Consider the following 26,208-nt stretch of genomic DNA (forward strand, 5'->3'; position numbering starts at 1 on the left):
TAGCAGCAATATCAAACGTAGAGACGAAGGCACTAATGTCAGACAATCATCGGTTTTTCACATCGGCTAAATTTGTTCATCGGCCGAAAAAAACACTAATATCGGCCGATACCGATGTGGTGGCCGATATATCGTGCACGCCACATCTAACCCACAATGGAGGTAATAAAAAACAAGGGGCCTAGACATGCAATACAGCCTCCTCCTCTGCAGACACACTCCCAAAACTCCTGCTTGTACACTTTCGCAAGAAATGTGTAAAAGTATATGTTCTCTTATTGGAATAATGCATAACCCTAAAAATATGACGCTCATGTTACCAGTACCAATAAATAAATAAATATTTAAATATGCGTGTTTATTTGTATTGTTATAAAGTCCTGTCAAAATGTGACATTAACACACCTCCCACCAGTAAAATTATCTGATAGTCATTTAAAATATCAGAAAGACCACTAGCATCCAAGAAAAGAGCTGAGATAAAAAAATAAATAAAAAAATAAAAAAATAAAAAAAGACTACACCTGGTGGTCAGCAGGCCAGGTGAGCTGGAGGAGTTCTCACCTCGGTTTACCTGTAAGTAACGGTGACCTGACATCTTGCTAACTGGCCCGTGAACACCACTGTATGTCATGTTATTACATTAAATACGCATTTAAATATGAACTATCACTAAACGTGACACCGCTGAGGTGTCCCTACGCTCCGTCTCCAGCTCCATTCAGCTCCACGGTCACGCCTCAACAGGAAGTGACGGATGTAGCCACGAGCGTGACGAACGGTTCGTTCGAAAATACAACAAGGAAGTGACCGTTTGTTGAGAAGCCAAATAACCACCGGACCAACCGTCTCCTCGCACCGGGGGTCGCCTCGCTCGGTTGTTGGGTGTCCGCGGGGTGGGTGAAGTCACCGTGGACTCGCCCGAGAGCCCGTTTCTGACCGTCTCCAGGGATTCAGCTTGTAGCCAGCTAGCTAGCTAGCGATGAACACGGACGTGGAATTTCACATCAGGCAGAATTATCCGTGGAACAAGCTCCCCGCTAATGTCAAGCAGGTACCGTGTTTTAAACGTCTCCTCGGGGGGCACGGTGAGGTGGTGGTGCTGCTGGGGGTGGTGGTGGGGCACCGCGGTGTCCTACGGAGGGAGGGGGGGTGAACCTGTCAATGTCACCGCGGTGCTCTCCGTCACACGGGCGGCTGTCAGCTCCCCTCCTCTGCAGGGCTTTCACCGTCCAGCCGGAGCCATAACTGACCATCACCACACTACAGCCATTGAAGGCTCCGCTCCGGCTCGCTGGCATCACATGACAGATTATTTGATAGGTGGCGCCACATGATTTTTAGCGCGTGGATGTCACCTGCAAATACTGCATACGCGCGTCATGGTGCACACTGTGCTTTGTGTTGCGCCGTCGAGTGATGTAAAGGGTGATTTTTCTCTACTAATGCTCTGTGATAAATCCCTCCTCCTGCATGCGGCAACATGTCGTAGTGAAGGGGAGGCGGGTACATGTACATAGATCAGCGTCGTGCTGCTGTTTGAGCTGCCTGCCTGCATCCCTGTGCATCCTTACAAAAGTTGGATTGCCCATCAGAAAGAGAGCAACTCCAGGGACCTCTGTCCTCATGCTTATTGTGGGTCAAAAGAGAAAGCTGGATACTTAATCGATCCTTTGCAGGAAATTACTCAGTTATAGCAGCTACAATCACAACATCTAACCACGTAAACCACCTCTGACACAAAGCTACTCACAGAAGTAGTAAAACATACTACAGTTCTGCAGTTTCATTTAGCAGATACCAGATGTGACATACATCTGAGAGTATGACAAGCAAGGATCTAGTCAGGAGAAGACAACAATGATAAGAGCAATCCAACAAGTCCAAACTGAACAATTAACATCCTGAGCGAGGTAGTAAAGATGTTTGTAATCTGTAATGTGCAAAGTATACAAAGGGTTTGTGCCGATACAATTTTAAGGAGGTTTTTCACTCCAAAGAAAGATTCTAATATTTAAACTCAGCATAGCCACTTATATCCAGCACCTATTGGATGTTAGTGTTGGTTTTTCTTGTATGAAAAATCGGTGTGTCGCAGTGAAGTGGAGGCTGGTACATGCACATTGATTAGCTTCGTGCTGCTGTTTGAGGCGTCTGCATCCTTGCACTTCCTCTGAGAACTTGGATTGCCAACCACTATCAGTGCAACTCCAGGGGCCCCAGATCTGGAAGGATGTAATGCTTCATACGTACTGTGTATACAAGTGGTTTGTGCTGATGCAGTTCAACATTTTCAGGAAGTTTATCTCCCCCAAAACAGATTCCAATACTTCAATTCAGCATATCCACCAATGTTGAGCTCTCTTTCGATATCAGTGTTGCTTCTTCGTAAATTCAAAATCTGCTTTACTTTGTGTACTAGACTTGATATGAAGCCAGAGGTTTCTGTGGTTGTAAAGAAAAACTGACTGAATGATTTTAACCAGATGTAAACACTGGTTTTTGTAATGGAATTGGTGAAGAAACTGTGTTTTTTTTGCTTGCAATGTAGGAAGGGTGATTTTTTCCCTTACAATTGCATAAATCCCTCCTCACCATGACATGCAGCAACATGTCATGGTGAAGTGGAGGCTGGTTATGTACATAGATTAGCTTTGTACTGCTCTTTGAAGTGTCTGCATCCTCGCGCATCCTCCGAGGAGTACGATTGCCAGTCATAAACGGTGCAAATCATGCTTTTTTTAAAAGTTATTTTTTTGGCTCTTGCCTCTATTTGACAGGACAGTAGAGAGTGAGGCAGGAAAATGGGGAGAAGAATGGGGGAAGGACCTGCAGCAAACGGCCATGGGCTGGATTTGAACCCACAACCGTTGCGTCGGGGACTATAGCCCCAGTACTTGGGTCATCAGCTCAACCAGTTGAGCAATAGCGGAGGCCACAAATTGTGCTTTTTGTGCATCAAGTAGTTTGTAGTGCTATAACTGAACATTTTAAGTAAGTTTTTCTCTCCCATAATTGATTTCATAAACTTAAATTCAGCATGTCTGCAAATCTCTTGTTCGATATCAGGGTTGATTTTCCTTGAATTCAAAATCTGTGAGCTTCATGTGGTGAATCAAAGTTGATATGAAGCCAGAGCACTAAACTGATTGAATGAAGTTTTTGCAGTGACGCTGGCAATGAAACTAAACTTAATGAGGATCAGCTGAGTGCAGTCAGTGTTGGTACCAGGGAGTGGTGCACCCCTAGAAAATTTCATTAGTAAGAACTGCTGAAACCTACTATCAAGCAGATTTAGCAGGATTCTTACTTTTGTTATGTGACTTTCAGCCTGTGTCTCAAAATCACATCCTGTCTTGCACTTTTGTGTTTATATGTTGCGTATTTCTAAATGTGGGACCAGCATGTAAAAACTGTACACATGCACAGCCAGTGGAAATAAAGGAGGGTTAAGAGAGGCCTTGCGGATCAGCTTTGCTCCCTTGCTCCGTAAATGTTGATTCTTACCTGTTTGCTTTGTTTACTCTGCAGAGTTTGGGGAACTCCCAGCGCGAGTATGAGAAGCATGTGCTCCTGTACAGCATCCGCAACCAGCTGCGATTCCGCAATAACCTAGGTGAGTATGTCGTCCTTCACACGAGTGACACATCCTAATTGAGTTGAGTGTGAGATTAAAAGACACAGAGCGAATTCTGGTAGGATAAATCTAGTTGTTTATCCCGCTTCTAAAACAGACAGTTTTAATCAGAGGTCCATTTCAAGAGTCACAGTGATATTTGACTCTCCTCTTGTCACATGTATGTGAATTGCAGCTGCAGATTGAGTACGGCATTGATTATGGTTAATGATGGCTTTATCCTTAAGCATGCTTGCCCTCAATCTCGAATGTGATTACCAGCTAAGTAAAATGTCACTGAAAATGTCTAATAACTGCTAAATAGCTCTAAATGGCTGCTTAATAATATACACTCAGTGTAATCAATTGCGCTGCTTCCCTCGTGGCGTTCCGGACGTTGCCTCGGATCAGTGTGTCTTTTTTTAAACCTGCATCGATCAGGTATAGATTGACGGCAAGTGTAGCTGTACGAACACTCACCTCTGGCTGTGACCTGACTGCTGTATGTGTGTTTTATGAGCAGTGCGCCACGTGAGGAAAGATGAGCGCAAGTATTACGAGGAGCTCCTGAAGTACAGTCGGGACCACCTGATGCTGTACCCCTACCACCTGTCCGACATCATGGTCAAAGGGCTACGGGTCACTCCGTTCTCATATTACATAGGAATCATGGAGGTAAGTGCCTTGTGTTGAACGGAATAGGACAGATGGGTGTTTGATGTGAAGAAGGCAACAACCACTTTTCTGCTATCATAATCTCTGTAAGCAGCTTCACAAACACCTAAACGTCTTCCACTCAGTCGCTTCACATTTCTCAAAGAACAATGGGCCCGGATGAAGTCAGAGGAAGAGAGCAGGAATTCTTATTGTGCAGCAAAATTTTCTAATTGGCTTGGAAACATCCACTCTCTGGTAATTTAAATTGAACAATGTCTTCAATTTTAGCGTCCCTGGAAACCACTGCAGGAATGCCGGTTTTACACAAAGCAATCTAAGAGACCATTGCAATTAGAAGGATGTGAGCTTTTTACAACTCCCTGCTGTCGTGGACAATTGTTTTTTTTGTTACATGGAGAATCGCAGTATACTGTATGATTTGGTACACCTGAATCGATCTGCTAAATGGCTCAGCTTGTGCAGTTGCGATGATTGTAGAATTGAGGTGAAATTGGCCGATGGCACTGGCTGGGGGGAGTGAATATATTGAACATATATGGAATTTGCATATCAAGTAAGGAATATGTTGAAACATGGCATACATTAGCCAGCTGTAGAGTCAGAGCATTTGACTGCAAGAAAGAGTCTGTAAAATATTTTAAGGATTTTTTTAAAAACATGATTCATCCATTCACAGTTAAAGCTATGAGTCTGTTTTTTAACTCACAAAATCTATCATCTATGCATAAACAAAGATGTATATTCCATCCATTATCTATACACCGCTTAATCCTCACTATGGTCGCAGGGGGCTGGAGTCTATCCCAGCCGACTTATGGACACCCAGGACAGGTCACCAGTCTATCACAGGGCTACACTTAGAGACAGACAACCAAGCACACTCACATTCACACCTGCGGACAATTTAGAATCACCAGTCAACCTCAACATGTTTTTGGACCCGGAGAGATCCCACGCTGCACGGGGAGAACATGCAAACTCCACCAGAAAGATCCCAGGTGTCCTCACTGGGACGTGAACCGGCGACCTTCTTGCTGCGAGGTAGTGGTATTAACCACTGAGCCACCTTGCAGCCTTAACAAAACTACTTTAAAAAAATAGATATTATTCAAAATAGATATCATGATGATTCCAGTTCTTATCATTTTGACACCAAAGATATTCCTTTGGTCCTGGCTAAAATTGCTTTGGGAGGCACTGAACATGTCTATTCAGGACAAATCCTGCTTTGACGGGAAAGTATAATATGTTTCCTGCCTTGCTAGATTTGGCATCAGTCAGGCACTAGGTGTCAGTCAGCATCTAGTAAAGCCTCCTATTCCAGCTCTGGGAGACACAGAGGACTGACCCCAGGACAAACACACCCAGAGAAAATCTTTACTGTTTGCTCTGCAGTCAGTTTGGGCTTTGTCTGCATGACAGATCACACTCACTGATAAAGCACAGTCTGTTGTTTGAGGCTGGCACAGCCGGGCTCACAGAGAACCAGTCTGTTAGAGGCTCTGACCAGCCGGGTTCTCCTTGACTTCTGGCATTTTCAATTAGATTACAAAGACTGAGTCCATGTGCTCACACGGCTGGAAGTGAAAGTAATCCGGACTATATACAGCACAGTATTTTGTAGCTGATCACATAGGCGTTTATTGTGCTCTTTCTTTACATGATGCTGTCAGATGTATTTCCATTACGGCACAACAATGTGTTTACAAACTGTGTGCAGATGCTCGCTGACACAAGCGATTGTTCCACATTTAGCGTACTTCCCATTTCATCAGAACAGACGTGACTAACATGCCCAGTGTTCTCTCACTTCATATACAAACATGAATAAACCATTTTCACTCAAAAAGGGCTTCACCCACTTTCTTACGCATTTCTAAACCAAACTCGACTGAGCTTTAATTGTAACCACTAAATTGCTGAAGGCTATGTCATATTCTGATAATCCGTCTTAAGCGCTTAATGAAAATGGGGAGTAGAAATTAGCACGGCTGCCCAGATCTGCTAATCCTGTTATTAATCAGAGGCAGGGGACATAGAAAACGGTCTAAAAAAAAAATTGGTTTAATTCTTCTTTTCCCTGTCTCCTTTCTCCTTTTTTTTTGCACCTCCAGGATATTATGAACAGTGAGAAGAGTTACGACTCCTTGCCCAACTTCACTGCTGCTGACTGTGAGTTTTTTTTTCTTCTTTTTTCCTTTTTTGTCTGTTTCCCCCTTCTCTCCCACAATGTTGAAATGACTTTACAGAGGTTTTGTTTGCCTCCCACATCTACTGTCTCTGTGTCTCTGGTGTCTTTTGCACATCTTTCCCCAGTTTTTGTTTGGTTGTCTGACTGGGAGCACAGTCACTATGAAAAGAAAGTTTGTAGGAAGATGATGTGAATGAAGGTTAGGAGGGGAGTTTAGGGGCGCTTCCAACTTCTTTAAACATCCTTAAAAGTTACTTGACTCTGCAGGAATATTCATATCAGCTTCTCAGTATTCATATTTAGTGAAACTAGAGCCTAACTGATGGGTTATTTGATTATTTTGATAATGGGTTAACTGTGTCAGACATTCATTCGTGCCGACGTCTCAGTTGTGAGCATTTTCTACTTATGTTTTTTAATCATTTGTCATTATAATCTGAATGCCTGTTTTTTTTTTTCACATGAAGCAATGAACCAGAAAAAATAGTTGGAAGTTTAATTTGTGTAATTTATGCCTCGTTTTTTTTTTGTTTTTGTTTTAGTTTTTTCACATTCGGGGGAAACTGATTTCTAACAAATGACATTAAAATTAAACCAACATGTCAAAATGTTTTTCATTAAATGGAGCTTTTTCTGTTTATTGTCAGCAAAGATGAAGATTGGCACCTGGATGCCAGACTTTAGGCAGGAGGAGCATATGTTGTTTGTTTGTGCACAATGTTCTTGACAGATGCATCTGTTTTCATAAAGTTTTTTGTTTTGGTTCTGTGTTTCGGAGGTTTGAGTTTTCCTAGAAAGCCTGCAACAAATAAACAGGTAGTGGTTTTTGCTGCTTTATGAGAGAAGAGGTTTTTAAACCCACTGACGAACTAATAAATAGAAATAATAGCTTTGTGTTTCCTTAACCCAACTAAAGCACTTGGCAATGGTTTTTGATTGAATCTGATTTTTTGCTGAGTGAATACTGCCTCTCAGAAAACAAACAAACTGCCACTTTCCTGTGTTGCTGCGCCACGGGAGGAGTTTTCATCTGAAATTATTGCAAAACCTTTTAAAATGAACTGAAAGTTGAAAGTCATGTGCATTCTTTGACTTTCTGCCGTCAGGCGAAACGGGGTTCGGCGTTAGCAAGTGAGTGACAGAGTCCTGGCAGTACGGGACCTTCATGCTGTGTAGACAGAAGGCTGCCAGCAGGCTGTCGTAGCTGTACTCGGAGGGGCCTCTCTCCACTAATCTCCCTGGAGGAGCTTTGGAAGTGTGTCATGCAGAAGTGGGTGGATGGAGAGGCAGTGAGAGTGTTGTGTGAAAGAGTTTTGCGTGGGTGGCTGTTTTCGTGTTGTGTCTGTGTCTTGGTGAAACAGCAGGATTCGCGTGTACGATTCTGCTGCGTTAGGTGGCCGAAATGCCGAAATGTCCCTTAGTTGTTCCTGTTTGCACTGGCAGCCATCCCAGCACATTTTGCTCTGCTCCCCCCCGCCCCCCCCCAGGCTGATGCAGCACAGGACAGAGGAGGTGGCGTTTGTAACTATTTCCTACCATAAAACTTTTGCTATATTTCCCAGAATTTGATGAAATTAAAAAGATGTGTTCATTTAATTGCAGATGAAAATGCATGCACACACTCACTCTGATTATTGTCAGAGACCCCTCTGTGTATGTTGATAGCTAGATTAGCAGTGCTTTAGTGTGTGTCTGTGTGTGAACTGGGGGATCGTCTCAGAGAAGGACTGTGGGTATTTGTGTGGATGTACTCCCTTGGCAGAGTTTGGATGAGTCACTGTTACCTCACAAACCTTGCAAAGCTCTTTCATTTACTGGAATAACTCTCCAATGTGAAGTTTGAAATGTCCATAAAAGACAATTCTCAAGCTTTGCCTCAGCAGAGGATGTAACTAAAGAAGCCAGAGATGTTTTTGCAGCTGCACTGCAGCCAGATTTATTTCTTGTCATGTTAATGTGTGGCGATTACAAGTTCGTGATCCATTACTGAGTAATGATTGAGTTTTATTGACTTGCTCATTTTCCCATAATTCCTCAGGTCTGAGGCTGCTCGGCATTGGAAGAAACCAGTACATTGACCTGATGAACCAGTGCAGGTCCTCTAAAGTAAGATGTGTTTAACATACTCTTAAAAACACACACAAAAATAAAAACAACCTGATGATTTATAGAAAGCAAAATGAAACAGTCTTGAACCTCCATGGAGACGGGAGGAGGGGGGGGGTTGGAGCCTATCCCAGCTGGCTTAGGGCGAAAGGCAGAGTACATCCTGGCCAGGTCGCCGGTCCACCACAGGGCCAACACAGAGAGACAGACAACCAAACACACTCACACCTACGGCCAATTTAGAACCACCAATTAACCTCATCATGTCTTTGGACTGTCTGAGGAAGCCAGAGCACCCGGTGAAAACCCACACAGTGCTGGCCACAATTCTGGCCACTGCACCACTGTGTTATTTTCTGGAAAATGAAAAAAAAACAAAAACCTGTAATCAAAATGTACATCATTTTTGTCAATGCCCCCATGTGTTACCAACACTGGGGAAATGCTGACTCTACATACTATGGATATTTTACCACCTAGATTTTTAATTTGTTTCTGTTTTATCTTCATTCTTAAAACACAATTTATAGCTTTGCTGAAAAGGGAATTTTTGTTATGTGACTGTTGGTTGCGGCTGAGTCAGTTATGGTGAGTTCAGAGTGCAGAATCTTTTTGATTTTTACAAAATGTGTTTAAAGCAAACAATGTATTTTTTCTGCATTTTAAAAAAATAAGACATGTACAATAAATTATTTGTGAAATATCACAATGTGACGCTGGGATTTGGATAATTTGGTTAAACTCTTTAATGTAATGTCTTGTCACAGAGGAGTAGTTAAAGGGTTGTGTGACATTTTTAAATCTGACAATACTTTCTGCTGTTACGCTCTCTGGCTCTGATAAAGATTACTTGTCTTTTAATCTGGTGGATGTTGGGATTAAGGAGGTTAAAGAAGATCTAAATGGATGTTTTTGAATTTTGTTAATTAAAACAATAATATTTCATGGTTCTCCATTGATTTTACTCATTCTGCCTCACCTTACCTGCTAGCGGGTGAAGCCTTTTTTTTTTTTTAATTTTAAATCGCCTGCTTGTTCGTCTCCTCCCGCAGAAATTCTTCCGCAGGAAATCAGCACGAGACCTGCTACCAGCCAAACCAGTGGAGATCTCTGTGGAGCCGTGGTGGGTGGCACAGACGGGCTACATCACCGAGGATGACATAAGGGTGCGACAGAACTTTGACTCTTTTCCATGATTCTGTTTTAATTAATTGTGCACGTCATGCCAAGTCAGTTTTATTTGTACAGCCCAAACTCACAAGTTGTAAATTTGGCTTTACAATCTTTATTCGACCCTCGATTAAGATAAAAATGAAAGAAATCCCAGGAAGAGCAACCGAGAACAGATGGACCTGCAGTAGATACCATTTACAATACACTCAATTAAGATGAAAGAATGTAAACCTGGAGAATAATGATCCGGAAGGACATCAGATAACTTCTAGGTGTGACAGAATGGATAAGGACCTATACCTTTTCAGGCAGATATGAGAGGGGAAAAAATGCACAGAAGGCGAGAAACAAGAGCAGAGTTAATCCTCTGCAGGATGAAAATCCCAACTACTGTGGCAGAAGACACAGAGGAGAGAGAGAGGTCTGAAGGAGAGGCAGAACAAGGAGGAGAAGATAGGGAGGGTAAGAGGCAGGGAGAAAGAGAGCTGTAACTCGGATGCTTGAAGGACAAACAAACACAGAGAAGCAGTTGTTTTATGGAAGTTTACAATAATCTTGTTGGCAGGAAAACACGGATTGTACTTTGTCTTGGATATAAATGTGTGTTTAGATATTTTATTCATCATGACACTGACTGGGAAGAGCGAAATTGGCATGTCATGTAGTCGGGGGAGGAAATAGAACAACATGAAATATTGAATCAATTAAAATTTTATCGTTGTGTAGTTATTCAGTTTCCTGTGTTTGTAGAGAGACGGTGAGAAAGCACCAGCTTATCGATTTAATTTTCCGCTAACTTTTATCCGCACGTATTGTTGACATACAAATTGAATGAGCGGATGATGCGAGCGGTTGCATTTTTACAGTGAGTTTTCATTGAAATTCATACACATCACCCACCAAGCTACAACTCTTCATCCCATGAGCCCCTGCACTGCATGTGGAGTTCTCATCCGACTAAAAATAAATACCTGCCAACTTTTCAGCACTTTTTCTCCCTTTCAGAAAAAAAAAAAAATTGAAACACTGGAAAACAGTCTAGGAGTCCGTACAGTTACAATATTCTTCTAGAAACTACACCACCACTGCTGTTCACTGGAGGTGATTGTTTTGAGACAAACTTGTGTACAGACGTGCTTTAATGTTGTCTGTTTGCTGGGTTAAATTGCAGATTTGTTCTCCAGCCGAGAAGAAAGCCATTGATAAGATGATTGATTCTGGTCCTCAGCTGGCTGGATCAATGGAGTACAATGTGGTCTTAAGTGAGTGTCTTATCTTCTATTATTTGCGCATGTTGAAGTAGCTATCAGTGTGAGAAATGAGCAACAGCCACTGGCCAAAATGTGGTAAAACATGATAATGATTGACGACTGAGTTAATTTGAACATTTATCTGTTACTGCCTGGCACTTGTTCACTATTTAAAGCAGTTACTTTCCTACTCTGGTAACAGTCAGATAATTAGTGACGTTTATATCTTGTTACTTAAACAAATATTTTAAAGAAGAAGTGTCAGATGTTGCAGATTTAGGGCTTTCATCAGTGCGCCGGTCTGGATTTCAAAAGTAAAGCGCAGGGACTGAGGCTGTGTCTGTGCAGTTTAAATCTTAATTAGAGACTGGTTGACAGTGATGAACCTCTGTACTGGAGAGCTGGTGACTGAGTGGGGACAAATAAGATTAAATACAGTAGACGAAGGCCAATCTGAATGCAAGTAACTGTTTAAATGAGATTTTATTGGGTTTCATTTTTTCCAGCACACCCTGTTCTACTCAGAGGAAGAAAAACTATGTAGATAGTTGAGGTCAAAAGATTTGTTTTTGGCAACAGCAGTGACTGTATATCGATCAAACCCCTTTCATACATGCACTTCTTTTCATAAACTCTACTCAGGCCATTTTTTTAGGTGACAGGTATTGTTTTTTTAGTTTTGAAGATTTTCTTTTAATATAAAAAGAGGGACATTTTTCATGCATTTGGAACCAAAAATACGTCAACTTATCAGAAAATGTATTAACATAGTATAAAAGTCTATCATGGATACCAACAAATATTTTGCACGTATTCTTTCTTGGGGTCTAATGGACCCTGAAAGACCTTCTGCATACGGCAGCATGAAAGTCCTGAATAGTGTTCAACGGTAACTGAACACACAAGCAAAGTACTTTGAGTTGTTTGAATCGATCTGGGTAGAATTTATCTACATTTTGGCACCAGTATTTTTCCATAAACAATCAGAGAGCGACAAAGATGCAATTTGCATGTCAAATTCGTGAGACATCTTTTTTTATTGACTTTTTCCGACTATTGAGCGCACCTGAATATAAGCCGCAGCCACTAATTTTAAAAAGAAAACAAGTTTTATTCATACATAGGCCGCACTTGTCTATAAGCTGCAGGTGTCCACGTTGGAACATGAGATATTTACACAGAAAGATTTTTTAACTTTTAATTAAATACGTACCGTAAATGCTTTTTTCCGAACAGTGCCTGTAACACGGCTGGTTAAAAAAAATAAAACTACAGTAGCCTACCAGGTAAAGTCACTGATCGCTATCTTCATCTTCCTCCTGCGCACTAAAACCACTAAAGTCGTCTTCTTCAGTGTCGGAATTGAACAGCCTCAGAATTACTTCCTCAGTCTCTCTTTCGTTGTCGCTCTCAGTGTCACGTTTATCTCGAGGCAAATTCGTAAAATTCATAAAAATCCATAAATTAGCCGCATCATTGTTTAAGCTGCAGTGTTCAAAGCGTGTAAAAAAAGTCGCGGCTTATAGTCTGGAAATGACGGTACTACAGACTAAAACATACATTAAAATCAAAATGTACTGAGAAGAAGACAGAACGTAATAAGCCTGATTAATGAGACTAACCAATCATAATGCAATCCGGGTTTTGTTAACAGGAGTCGCCTTCAGCTGTTTGTAATGAGTTTATTCCTCTGAGTTTATCCAATACCTGCAGCATCAAACAGCAGCAGGGTCCATATGAACGTCTCCAAAGAGAGAGAGTTGGGCAAAAGTTATAAACGTAAGACAGCGGTAACTTCATTTATTACCTATAACTATAAACTATCCTTGGCGTGGAGACAGGATTGATCAGGATTGATCTAACTGTAAGCCACACTGTGTAGTTTTGTTCACATTAGACAGTTGAGCTGTGGCACACAGTTCTTAAACTCCAGTTAAATAATTTGTAGGATGGCACATTTATATTTAGTTATTTGTTTGTGAATGCCTATGTCTGACTGACAGAATGCTGTTATGAAGCCAGCACTGGTACATATTCCACATCTCAAAAGGGCTCATTGTTGTTCTTTTACTGCAGGCTTGTACAATCGAGGATTCATCTACTTGGATGTTCCCATATCTGACGACAGCTGCATCTCAGGTACATCATTTACATGTTTGTATGTGTGTTTTTAAACATCCCTGCTGTTGTCCTCCACTGAGTAATTAACTACGTTGTCTCGTCATTGTACATACATACATTAGATGAGAACATGCCTAATTGTGCCCTCACATATACATACGGTGTTTAGAAAGGGGGCATATTCTGTGAAAGTGTTTGCTCAGTTGCTCGACGCTGTTTGTGTCTTTCAGTGCCCCCACTGGAAGGCTTTGTCATGAACCGCGTCCAGGGTGATTACTTTGAAACGCTTCTCTACAAAATCTTTGTGTCCATTGATGAGCAGACAAACGTAGCGGAGGTAGGCTTTAGAAATGCGTTTCATTATGCTCGGCTGCTGTGCTCCTTGAATGTAATACGACAGTGTGTGTGCGTTTATCGATCAACCTTTCAACCAAGGCCTGTTTTCTTTTTTTGTTTTTTTGTGCCACTCCTGATCCTTACTCCCTCTTTGTGTTTCAGCTGGCGAATGTGTTGGAGATTGACTTGGACTTGGTGAAGGTGCGTGCCCACTTGCCACACTTGCAGAGTCTTATTGTTGTATATCGACTGAAATACAGTTTTTCTGCAAGAGAATGAAAATAGTTATTGTAAATATGGACGCGCTTTTAAAATTGACATTGACAAAACGGGGAGGTAGTTTTTGGTTCCCCTGTGGCTTTCAAAGAGATTTTTAGACATACTTCTTGCCTCTGCGTATGCTCAAATGCACACGGTACAACGATGTGCAGACTGAATGAAAGAAAGGGAGCAGGTTTTTGTGTTTTTTTTTGTACTTGATGTGAAAAAATGGTCATTTGGTTTCTAATACCATGTTATTATTAAATTTGAGTGCAGGCAAATTGTTGGATAAATAGCTATTATATCATTTTAGGAAAGTGGCACATTGGTATTGCCGTGGAATAGAGTGCAACACGGTGGCATGATGGAATATTATTTAGCCTAGCAAGGAGATATTTCAGCACAATTTTGCAGCTTCGTTTTGGATATATACTCACACAGACATATACCAAAGAGGTAGACGGTGACACACACAGTGTTTCAGATTAGATCCATCATACCCCACGACTCCACCAGCGAGCTGAGCGGCACTATTCCAGTTGAATTGCCGCTTGAGTTTGACCCAGTTTCCCCCAGTTTCCTGTTCGCTCTCCATCAGACACGGAGCCAAACTCCCCTCACAGTGTTTGTGACCTCCAGCGTGAAGAGCTGAACTCCCCTCTCCCTCGGTGCCATCTCATTCCCTCCACTGAAAAGCAACACTTAAATGAAGTGGTCGAAGGCAGCGGTGGCAGCGATTCTCCAGCAGAAACCCCGTCTCTTCAGAGATGATTGAGATGTCTGAGAGGCCTCCTTTGTGCGCAACTTTTCCCATCGTGACTTGAGTTGAGGCTTCTCTCGTGTAATGACTACCTCGTGGCCTGAGTCATTTGAAAGAAATTTCCCCACAGTGCCTCTTTTGATATGATAAGAGAATGGCTAGTTGACCTCAGTTTGCACCTCTGGAGCGTTAAGGTGTGGAAAGCAATCAGTTCCACAGTAGTCGGCTAAGCTGGCCTGTTCACTCTGAGTAAAATATTTAACAGCATAGCAGGGTGACAAGTGCATAAATGAATTAAATGATAAAGAGTCTGTCAACCTGTCAAGTGAGAAGTACAGTGTTACTTTCTTTCCTTTTAAGGATTAAGAGAGCATCATCCAAAAAATATTCAGCTAGTTCTTAGTCATCGTAAAGGTCCCATATAGAGGGCCGCCGCTATAGCTCAACTGGTTGAGCTGGCCACCCATGTACAGGGGCTGTAGTCCCCGATGCAGCGGCTACGGGTTCAAATCTCGGTCATGGCCCTTTGCTGCAAGTCCTTCCCCCATTCTCCTCCCCCACTTTCCTGTCTCGCTCTCAACTGTCCTATCTAGTAAAAAGGCCAAGAAAAAAAAGATCCCATATAGTAAAAAATATTTTTTTCCGTGTCTTGTAGTTGTTGTAAACATGCCGGTATAAGGTAAATGCTGTTGAGTTATTAGGATGTTAACTTCTACCATTCCTCCTGCGCCCCCACAGCTAGACAGCGTCCCAGCTTTACCAACCAATACGAACTTTACAGCTACATTCTGACAGAGGACCTGATAGTCTTTTAGCTCAAACTTGGTATAATCCTGCCCCCTCTCTGCTGCTGCTGCCGCCAGGTGAGCCATTCAAAATGAGTAGCTGCCTCACACGCCACCAGGTTTACGTACTTTTTAAAGCGACCTCTGTTAAATCTAAACTCTGACAGCCATTAGCAGAGGATGACAGATGTTCTGCTTTGGGCACCAACAGTGAACACAAGAGTCTTCATGCATCCCCAGCATCTGAGGAATTGAAAACCCAATGGAATACTTTCATTTGTGTTCGTACAACAATAGTAATAACCTTAATGTCATTGCGGGTAACGTTGCTTCTCCGTGGCGATTGCAGCACTGAGGGACATTCGAAGATGGTGGAAAGTTTAGGAGGGATTTGAAACCAGTACTTGTCAGTCCTTTACATCTGTTTGTCTCTCTCCTACGCTCTGTGCTCTTAAATCCTGTAATTTAATGCAGCTGAATTCCCAATTAGGCTGTTCTCATTTCCATATTTTTCTGTTTCTGTTGTCAGACAACGGAACAAGTATGAAATGGAGACTTTAACACAGCCAATTAAGACAACAAGTTAACTGGCAGTCACTTCAGAGCCGTTTCTAAGCTACTGCTCTGCACCACTAAAATGCTGATTTATTTAATTTTTTTTTTATAAATGTTGTCTGACGAATGCACCATATACGCGAGTTAAAAACAGCAGCTGTGCTTTGAATATGAAGATATTTCCACTTAACACAGAAACACTCACATCTGTGTCGGCTGCACTGGGTCAACTGATTTTATTCGCCCTGTCAGTCATTGATGCAGAGAGAGTCTTCTTCCTGAAGGGTCATGGACAGCACCATTTAAAACTACAGACAATCTAGGAACATGTTAGAGTTTTATTACTGAAAAAGGACACAGTATGGGACCTTTAAGACCCCCAAGCATTCATTTTGTATATCTTCCTACAATCAGCAGACTGAGTCAATCCAGGTGCTTCATTGTATTGCAGCGTTCCAACATCAATACATCCTTCACTTTGTGCGGATACTATAGCAATGAAACAGTCAAACTGTTTCATAATGAAGTGTTATTTAAACTGATCGGGTTGTTAGCCTTGGAAGCAGATAACGATTTGTTAAGCCGACTGTTTCTTGCGGTGTGAATTGAAATATTAAATCAGTGGTTAAATAAAATATCCCGTCTGTAAATACTTTAAATGTTGTATTTTATATATTCCTGCAGACACCTGCTCGTACACAGACAGTGCAGTGTGAATTATAGTCGCTACAGCGGAGTGGAGTTCTGTGGCAGGAAAAAATAAATTCAGTCAGAAAAACGTCAGCAGTGAAACTTTAAAAAGGTTATGTCACCGTCTCTGAATACAGGAGCAACATTGTGAGTCAATGCCATATCAGCATTCAGATAAGAAGAAATGCATCGCAACAGGGAGAGAACCAAATCTGCCTTTTTTGTGACAGTTTCAACACATTCTACTTTGTGTAAATGCTGCAACCCACTTTATCGGTACCTTATGACTCAGGTAGACACTAGTCCAGGAGGGCCGCAGGTTGATAATATTCATCTACTCTCTGAGCTCTTGATGTCAGGTTTAATGTGGGATAAAGCAACTCATTATTGTGTTCTTTCTTGTGTTTTCTCAGAATGCTGTTTCCATGTACTGTCGCCTTGGCTTCGCTGTGAAGAAGGGGCAGGTGTTCAGCTCAGAGCAGCTCCACCCTACCTGGAAGAACGCCCCATCTGTCAACAGACTCAAGTACGTGATGGCTGTCCAACCAGCTGCTCTGATTCTATGCAGTCATCAATCACCTAACCCCGGTTGAATCATCTAATCATTTCCATTATCTAGATTTCCTTTTGCGAGATGTTCTTAAAGATGCAGAAATGTACAAGATATTGTTTACACAGACGCTCAAAGTAAACTAACATTATGAAAGAGTCAAACTTCCACAACAACAAAGACTCCAAAATCTATTTATTCACTCACATCAGTCCTGCAAGTCATTTTTCTCCCCTAAAGGACAAATTAAATCCATGAAACGTGCAATGAATTCAAATCTTCAGAATGTAATAAACTACTACACTGAGTCTAATTGTCTGGTTTGGGTAAGGGTGCAGTTTCCGTACGTCACTGTGGATGTGTTTTCTCTTGCAGGAGCACCATGGACCCCCAGAAGATGCTGCTGTCCTGGGAGCAGGGCAGTCCTGTCATGGAGGGAGGCTCCTCAGCCACCGACACCGACACCACCAGCCTGGAAGACCAAGGTCTGTCTGTTCACACACACACATACACTCAAACACACTTACAGACAAATTCTAAAGTGTATGCGAATAAATACACATGCTGATGTATGCACACAGAGCACTTTATGAATCCTGCTTCAAAAGTTTGAAGCAGCAGCGCTAATTAAAAAGAAATTAGTAAGAAAGCACAGTCATGCTGCTGAACATCATTTTCACATTAATAGGTGTTTATCTAAGACTGTCTCATTTTTGGTCTGATTCTTATTTTGTTTTTTTGTATTAACCCTCTGAACTCCAAGCAGTTTCTGATTGTTATTTGCTCCTGTCAGGTTTTTTTTATTCTTTTTACTGTGGGCTCATTTTTCACTGCATTGAACCTCTAAGGAAACATTACAACCATGGCGAGAAGTAAAGGGAACTCAGAAGTGTCTTTTTGGGAAGTTAGAATGCTATTAATCATAAAAATAGAGAACGTCAAAGGTCAATTTATTTGGTTACGGATTTGACAAAAACTCGAAAAACCTGAAATCAACATGTAGTTTCCACAGGTGTCAGAAAAAAAAAAGTTGCCTCTACATGCTAGAAAAACATTTTACTACAAACATTTTCAAGTTGTTTCCTTAAACACAGCCTGCAGTTCATCTGAAAGTCCCTAAAGTTTTGTCACAGGAGTCGCAGCTGTGACAGTAAGGACTTAGAGGTTGCATCAAGGAGTGCAGAATATTTCATTTTTTTGAGAATTTGCTTCCTATGAATGGTTTATTATTTGGAGAGTGTTTGAGTGAGACATTTAAAATAGAGTGATTTTAATGAAATATCAGTATTTTAAGCTTGGATTTATTTTCCTGACAGAACTACACATCACGCATAATTAGTTGAAATGCTGTTGGAAAGTTGAAAATCTGATCGTTCTCTCTACTTTTACAGTTTCTGGCTCGGATAAATGGTGCAATTTTGGCAATTAAGAAAAAAAAAAGTGACTGTTGTTCAACCACATTATGTGTAAACCAGTTTAAATTCATGTTGAGGAACTGAGTGTTTAGTTTAGTCCTTGTAAACACATTTAATATCAATAAAACAAGCTTATAGTCAGAGTTTAACAAGAATATGTGACATTAAGTGGTGCATTGCAGAGGTATTATTATTTCCCCTATTCTATGGACTGTTTTTTTTTTTTGTAATGTCTTGGCAGCAGACACAGCAAGTGTTAGCAGCCTGAGCATCCCAGTTGCACCCACCAAGAGGATTGCCTTCCTCTTTGACTCCACCCTCACAGCCTTCCTCATGATGGGCAACCTGTCTCCGGTTAGTGACTGCACGCAGGCATCATGAAACACACAAAGATTTTCAGTGGTAAAAGGTTAAACAAAGATAGAATGATTTTATTAACAAGAAAAACTGTAACTGTTCTCAATTCCTCTTCGTCCCATCAGAACCTGAAGAGTCATGCGGTGACCATGTTCGAGGTGGGTAAGCTGTCTGACGAGACCCTCGACAGCTTCCTGGCTGAGTTGGAGAAGGTGAGAACAGCCGTATAAATTTGTTTACATATTTTCTTCATTTTCATTTAAGCACAAAAAAAAATATGTTGATTTAGTGTAAGGGAAGGGCTGCAAGGTGGCTCGGTGGTTAGCATCGTCGCCTCGCAGCAAGAAGGTCGCCGGTTCGCGTCCTGGTGAGGACACCTGTGATCTTTCTGCGTGGAGTCTCCATGTTCTCTCCGTGCAGCGTGGGTTCTTTCCGAGTTCTCCGGCTTCCTCCCACACAGTCCAAAACCATGTTGAGGTTTATTGGTGATTCTAAATTGTCTGTAGGTGTGAATGAGTGTGCTTGATTGTCTGTCTCTAAGTGTAGCCCTGTGATAGATATGATCTATACACCGCATAGATGATGGATGGATGGATAGTGTGAGGAATTATGAGTATATGCTCTCATGAATGTCACATACAGTCGTGACTTCTCTTCTTGTTTCTGTTTCTCTCAGGTGGAGAGCACAGCAGAAGGCGAGGCTCAGCGTTACTTTGACCACGCTCTGACCCTGAAGAACACCATTCTCTTCCTGCGCTACAACAAAGAACTCACTCAGGACCAGGGACCTGATATCCCAAACATAGGTAATTATGCAGCTACACGCTCTTTGTCGTCCCCTTTTTCATGTAGCTAAATTAAAGACCCAGACACCATACAGTGCACCTGTACATGTCTGCACACATGGTAAATAAGCAGCTTTCAGGCCAGATGATTGTGTATATAATTATGAAGCTGGCATGCTGGTTTCGGTTATACCTTTCCTGCCTCCACAGCAAGCTGTCTGGCGTGTGCACGTAGTTCCTTCTGTGCTGTAACTGTGCTTTTTGGTGTTTAGTTTTCTGCCAGCAGCAGGTAACATTTTGTAATGACTGTTTTCAGAATCAGGCTCAAAACTGCACATTATGGCAGCCAAACCAAAATTTAAGCTGGGAGGTGGTGGCGCAGAGTGAATGAAGTGTACAAGAGAGCCTTACGCACTCCAGACAAAAGCTCTTAATGTAACACACCTATAATGAATCGATACAGAATAAAGTATATTAAATGTACTCCAAGTAATCATGTGTAATATTAATCATAGTGCTTTTAGTAAAAAAACAGACGTGTGTGTGTGTGTATTTATTTATGTATGCAAAACAATGTGCAATTTAGGTAATAAAAATATCCGAGCTAAATGCAGCTAATTATCAGCAAATCAGCAGCTTACTTTCTCCCAATTTTCATCTTGACGCTTTATTACAGAAAAGATATACTGATCTGTATTTACCACAATTGGGGCAAACAACTGCAGTAAATGACTCCCTTTTAACTACTTAAACCCGTTGTGTGGTCTTAGAAAATCAATAAGTAATTAGGTGTTTTTAAAGTCGTTTTTATTTGAAAGTTCTGTATGAGGCTGGGGAACTCAGCACCGCAAAGTGGATCCTCTGTTTTGTTGCTGCTTCTGGCAGACTATATCTCGGTGTCACTCTCGACTGTCTATTGTGGCTCTCTCCTGCGTCGGGATAGTTTCTATTAAATATGCTCATATAAATTACCGAACACAGCGGCATGCTGGGAATACAGAGTCAACCTGTATTGCTCAGCTTGTGTCTCTAGGGGGAGCAGCAGAGAACATGTCCTCCAACTCTGAGAAAGTAAATCTCTGTGTTTCCATGTAGCTACCATTGTGCCACCAGATGCTCTTTGTTTGGTTTGGCTGCGTGCCTCATTCTGTTTGTCTTATCCCTCCGTCCTCCTCGAGCTGCTGCTCTGCTGAGGAGTGAGTGCATTGAGAGCCTGCTGGCTGAAGTTAAACTAAGCCTCTAATGATACAAGAGTCTAATGATGATTGTTCATTTAGGAAGGGGCCAGACTTTATTGCGGTGGCTGTTCATCATTGCATTAAAAGAAAGTTGAATTGTGATTGACGTAGAAGCATTAAGCTAATGATGGCATTCACTATGGAGGTACATTACATTTGTAGAACAAAAATCAATTCTCGTATTGTCGATATGAAGCAGTCTGATTGCATAACTAGCTCTTGTTCATCTCTGCATTGTGGAATGAATACATTGTTTTTATATCTATATTTTATAATATATATGTTCTAGTTAGAAAGTCTACATAGATTTGCAGCCTTTAGCTACTGCAGGAGAAAAGATATAATTGTCGAATCCAAGAATGTCAAGTTGTCCTTTTTAGAGAATACACTTCACAAGTCAGCTTGGAGAGCACACTCCTCTTCACACCTCGACTATAAAGAAAGGAAAAAATCTTTACTGTGCGTTCTGTATGTGATCCGCTGCTCTTCAGCAATGTTGCAGTCTGACGCATCCGCACATAATCATCCAGGATCTTTATTTGCCCTTTTTCTTCTGCTTCTTTTAATGCGAAGGACTAGTCTGACGGTTTTGGAAGCTGACTTATGCCTTCCTTGTTGAAAATCAGATGAGACGATCAATATCACTCAAGCATCGGTTTCGTAAATATACAGCTGATCCAGCAGCCAGTTATTTTAGTGTATCAAAATGTTGTGCTGTTGCTTTAGGAAATGTGCTTTATCCACACAGTTTCAGTTCGTTATGTCATAAAAGGCATTACAATGCAAAGCACACACATCTCATAATGCATCTTAATCACTTGTTTCGTAAAGAAGTTCTGACTTTCTTTGGTTTTTCCCTCCCTAGGTTTCCCTTTGGACATGTTGCGCTGCGAGAGCCTGCTGGGTCTGGATCAGGCCACCTGCAGCCGCGTCCTCAACAAGAACTACAAGCTGCTGGTCTCAATGGCGCCACTCAGCAACGAGATCAGACCCATCAGCAGCTGTACGCCTCAGGTATGATGCCTGGAGGGAGGGAGAGCAGAGGGGATGCAGTGTTGCATGCCAAGCTGTGTGGTCAAATTGTGTGCGTGTGCGCGCGTGTGTGTGTGCTAGGATGTGAATTCGCTCTGTGTGTTTGTGTTTTAGCTGACAGTTAATGTGTTTGTGCGCTCGGTGTGGTTTTGTTTGCCTTCTCGCCTAGTGTACACATTTGTGTGCCCGGAGTGATTTGTGACTGTGCGTATGCTTTGTGAGTGCTCAGCCTGCAGTTGCCCCAACAACAAGACTACACAAAGAGAGAGGGAGGAAGGGAGGCGAGGCTCATGAGTAATTCCTCTGCCTGGCCACACTCCAGCTTTCTAGCTGAGCTCAGAGAGACACAGGGAAAGAAGTTAAACTCTTGTTGTGCCATTCACGCTGCTGCCTATTCTCACACTGCTGCGACTCAGTGAAGTGGAATTCGATGAATTCCTCTCTTTGTTTTCTACTCGCATCTCTAATAGCAGCTTCCGTTTCTCTCCTCTCAGAAGAACAGATACAATCGGTCTCATTTGCCTCCGTTGTTTTTGTTTTCAGTTGAAGTGCGTGCTTATGTTTGTGTGAGAAATGAGATGGAAAAGGCATGCATTACTTCTGCTCGTGTAGTCTTACGTATGTGTACATGTGTGTGTTTGTTTCTCCCTGCAGCACATTGGCCCAGCCATCCCTGAGGTGAGCTCCATCTGGTTCAAGCTGTACCTGTATCACGTGACTGGCCAAGGCCCGCCATCTCTGCTGCTTTCCAAAGGCTCCAGGCTCCGCAAACTGCCAGACATTTTCCAGGTTAGACCAAACTAATGATTAATCAAGTATGTAAATTTAAAAGCATAGGTACACGGGTAAATGAGGAAGAGTTTGGTGATAAAGATATATTGTAGATAAAACAAGTCTCTGTTAAGTTTGACAAGAGAAGCCACACATGTGATGAGTAAAACAGTACTAGGTCTGATCATCAGTGGGTTTGACCTTGCTGTCAGTCAGAGGGGAAGGTACTGAGAGCAGTGTCTGCCTCCTTCGTCCCCGTCAACCTTCATTTCTTAACGAAGCACCTGGTGCATCACGGTCGTTATTCGCCGTGCACCTGCAATTTCCTCCTCTAAGGCTTCCCAGTGGTCTTGGAATTTTTTAACTATCCCGGGAATGTGAAACAGAGAACAAAAGAGAAATTGATGCCGTGAATTCTCCGAGGAAGACTGGTAATGTCATGCAAATGGGTCACTTTATGAGAACATTTGATGGCGTATTTCTCGACAAATCAGTCTGTTCGTTTAAACAGCTTTTCACCAAGAGGAACTTAACTGTGGTAACAGCCAGACTATTTACTCCTTCACCTCTCTGAGAGCTGAAAATAATTAAGCAAACAGCAAACACCTTAATTTCATCTAAAAGCTCCGGCTCAGTTAGAGACCCACGCAAAAACCTTGGCATGTAAAAACAGCGTCAGGGTGGAATTTTAATTATTTTAATAGGTTAATGTTAGCATAGTGGGAGGCTGACAAGATGACATGTCAAGTAGAGTGGAGAAATGGCATTGCCTTGTGTTCCCTTTTGTTTTTTGCTCCCCTAGATTGAACCATTTCTAATAATAAAAATAGCCCAAGTGGGATTGTCTTACATGTAGAAACTTGATAATGTTTTGTAGGGCGAGAAGGCATTGAAACATTTCTGTGTGCGTGTTTCTTGTAAATTCTTTTTTTTCACTCTTTATTTCCCAGTATTTTGTGGTCACCATATTTATTATTTGCTTTAATATTGACGCTTTATGTTTGGTGAAAACTCTATATTAAATATATTAGCTGCTTTATACAGATGTGCTCTCATGATGACTTCAGTTACCAATAGCTGTGGAAGAATCCATTGTTTACCCATTTTTCTCTCCTCAGGTCTATGACAGGTTGTTGATCACTTCCTGGGGTCACGATCCCGGAGTCGTCCCTACGTCCAACGTGCTGACGATGCTGAACGATGCCCTCACACACTCTGCTGTTCTCATCCAGGTACAACTCACACAGATGAGCTTGATTTTCCCATGAGGGGGCTTCAGGTTATCTTTAGCCCAATTTGGACGAGATTAACATTACGCTGGTTGGATAAAATGTTCCTGGTGGTCCCTGATGATTTGCATCATCGTTCTGCAGTGGGGATACGGTCTGCAAAAGATTTTGCAGCTGAAGCAGAAAGCAAATAAATGCAAATAAACATCCATAAGTCTGCTTAAAAAATAAAAAGACAGAATGTAAACAAAGAATAGCAGCTTATTCTGGGCCAGCTAGACTTTAGCTTCATGTTGTTCCTATGCTCTCTTACCTCATTACTTTTTTTAAATCTCTGTTTTATCTAAACAATAAAGGCAAAAAAAGACAGTAAAGGAATAAAACACATAATTAAAAGCAGCTGTACCTGTAGCTGACATGACTATAGCCCAATAACCCTCTGATTTACAAGCAATTTCAGGTCATTTTTTTGCTCCTGTTACATTTATACTCAATGTAGACTCATCTTTTATTGCAGCATAAAGTCCTGCATCTCTGTTTAAACAGCACAATGGCTGCAAGGATAACAAACTCACAAATGTGTTCTATGCAGTATGACACAGTTATGATACAGTTACATAATAAATTATTAATCAGAAAACTTGTTTTACAGAAATTAAAAAATACTGGAATCAGCATGTGTAGCATTTTTCCAAGAGCCCACAGATGTTACCAACAATCTCAAAACAGCGACATTACGTACTATAGATACGACTTAACTACATATTTAATTAGTTTCCATTCCTGTCTTCTATCTTTTCTGCAGTTCTAGCAAAAATGCCTGAATTCTTGCCACAGAGTAGGGTAGTGGAGCAGTTCAAGGACTGTCAGAAAGGTAAAATTCCATGGATATTTTTCTGTTTTTACAGTTTCTGACCTTGAAAAATGTCGTTCGGGGTCAGAGGGTTGATGCACTTATCTTGTGAATGTTCTCATTCGTCTACTGTTGTCTAGTTACTTGTGTATTTGGTATCAAGTCTCACTTTTTGCTATAAAACATATAAATTGTATGTGTGTGCAACCCTCAGGGCCATGGTATGCACGGTCATGGAGAAACTGTTCACATCCCATTCCCTTTTGATGAGGAGGATCTGAAGGGAGGTAAGAAACAGCCTGTGCATGAAGCTGTAAACTCTCTCAGTGACTTACATATAGAGGTTATGCCAATACATGTTGTTTTTTGATATGCCAAACTTTAAATTAAGAACAATTTGATCAATTAAATAAATTTTTTCTAGCTCTTTAACTAATATACATTTATTTGCAAACAGTCGTGAAGATTATATCTTGTTTTATTTATTCACACAAAACAAAGCATTAAAAACTGAATATGACACCTTATAACAGATTTCATCTATTTTATTTGCCGGTATATTTAACTGGGACAGTGCACATTAATAAACATTGCTGTAGATGTGCCAGAGTTAGCCGAGAGGCTATGTTTCATCTGAAGTCCCTAGATGTTTATGTACCTGGCTCAGACTGAGAGGTGATGGTAAATAAAGAGGAGAAATGTATTTTTTGAGAATGTGAAACAGTGATTTTGCTTCACCATCACAAGAGTATTTTTAGAAAGTACCATTCTTTCCAAAAACAAAAAGGAAACTCAAACCACAGACTGAGGATTTAGAGGCATGGGAGACTTTTACCTCCTACGGCTATTCATATTGTACAATAGAAACTCTACTCTCCTTTAGCATTTTGAAAAAGATATAAACGTTTCAGAAATGGCTTTTAACAAACTAATGACCCCAGATATGAGATCATTTTAAGCGCTTACTGATGTAGTTAATTTATACACCCATTTCCCACTGCTTATCAGGAGTTGGGTCATAGTTACCCGCAGGCTACCAAAGGTAGTCCAGATGCCCTCCCTCCAACAACGTTTCCCAGCTCTTCCATGAGCTCCCAACCCGGATGAGATATATAATCTCTCCAGTATGTTCTGGGCCTACCCTGGGCTCACTTGCCAGTCGGATGTGCCCAGAAAACCTCCAGTGGCAGGTGCCCAGGAGGAATCCTGACCAAATGCCTGAACAACCTCAACTGGCTGCTTTTGGCGCAGAAGAGCAGCAGCTCTGCTCCTGATGTCTGAGCTTTTTACCCTCTCTGAGGATGATTATGAATTTAGCTGATGGTAATTGTGTAATTGTTGAAAATACACATTCAAATAGTGCATGAACGAATACTGAAAAGTGTTCTCATATTGGTTATGGCTGCATGATTGTATAGTGCTTCCATTATAAATGAGGGGGTTAAAGTAAAAGGTT

At 41.5% G+C, this 26,208-nt stretch overlaps 1 protein-coding gene across 2 annotated transcripts in view; it reads left to right on the top strand.

Annotated features, from left to right (window-relative positions):
* The first annotated feature begins 787 nt into the window (after positions 1–787).
* fam91a1 (family with sequence similarity 91 member A1) overlaps positions 788–26,208 on the top strand; it is a 31,216-nt gene continuing 5,795 nt past the window's right edge. The window contains exons 1-19 of one of the 2 annotated variants that reach the window (XM_008306756.1): positions 788–1,054; positions 3,532–3,616; positions 4,140–4,291; positions 6,409–6,466; positions 8,524–8,591; positions 9,644–9,757; positions 10,936–11,026; positions 13,091–13,153; positions 13,366–13,472; positions 13,634–13,672; positions 16,936–17,048; positions 17,448–17,557; positions 18,732–18,841; positions 18,970–19,056; positions 19,521–19,650; positions 21,733–21,881; positions 22,554–22,688; positions 23,789–23,902; positions 24,967–25,039. In XM_008306756.1, coding sequence (XP_008304978.1) covers positions 983–1,054; positions 3,532–3,616; positions 4,140–4,291; positions 6,409–6,466; positions 8,524–8,591; positions 9,644–9,757; positions 10,936–11,026; positions 13,091–13,153; positions 13,366–13,472; positions 13,634–13,672; positions 16,936–17,048; positions 17,448–17,557; positions 18,732–18,841; positions 18,970–19,056; positions 19,521–19,650; positions 21,733–21,881; positions 22,554–22,688; positions 23,789–23,902; positions 24,967–25,039 — 1,870 coding nt within the window. In that variant the 5' untranslated portion in view covers positions 788–982. Of the gene's footprint in view, positions 1,055–3,531; positions 3,617–4,139; positions 4,292–6,408; positions 6,467–8,523; positions 8,592–9,643; positions 9,758–10,935; positions 11,027–13,090; positions 13,154–13,365; positions 13,473–13,633; positions 13,673–16,935; positions 17,049–17,447; positions 17,558–18,728; positions 18,842–18,969; positions 19,057–19,520; positions 19,651–21,732; positions 21,882–22,553; positions 22,689–23,788; positions 23,903–24,966; positions 25,040–26,208 lie in introns of both variants that reach the window. The other variant, XM_008306750.1, reaches the window with a different exon arrangement.

The sequence above is a fragment of the Stegastes partitus genome, unplaced genomic scaffold (genome assembly GCF_000690725.1).
Source record: "Stegastes partitus isolate 25-593 unplaced genomic scaffold, Stegastes_partitus-1.0.2 Scaffold46, whole genome shotgun sequence".
Classification (NCBI taxonomy): Eukaryota; Metazoa; Chordata; class Actinopteri; family Pomacentridae; genus Stegastes; species Stegastes partitus.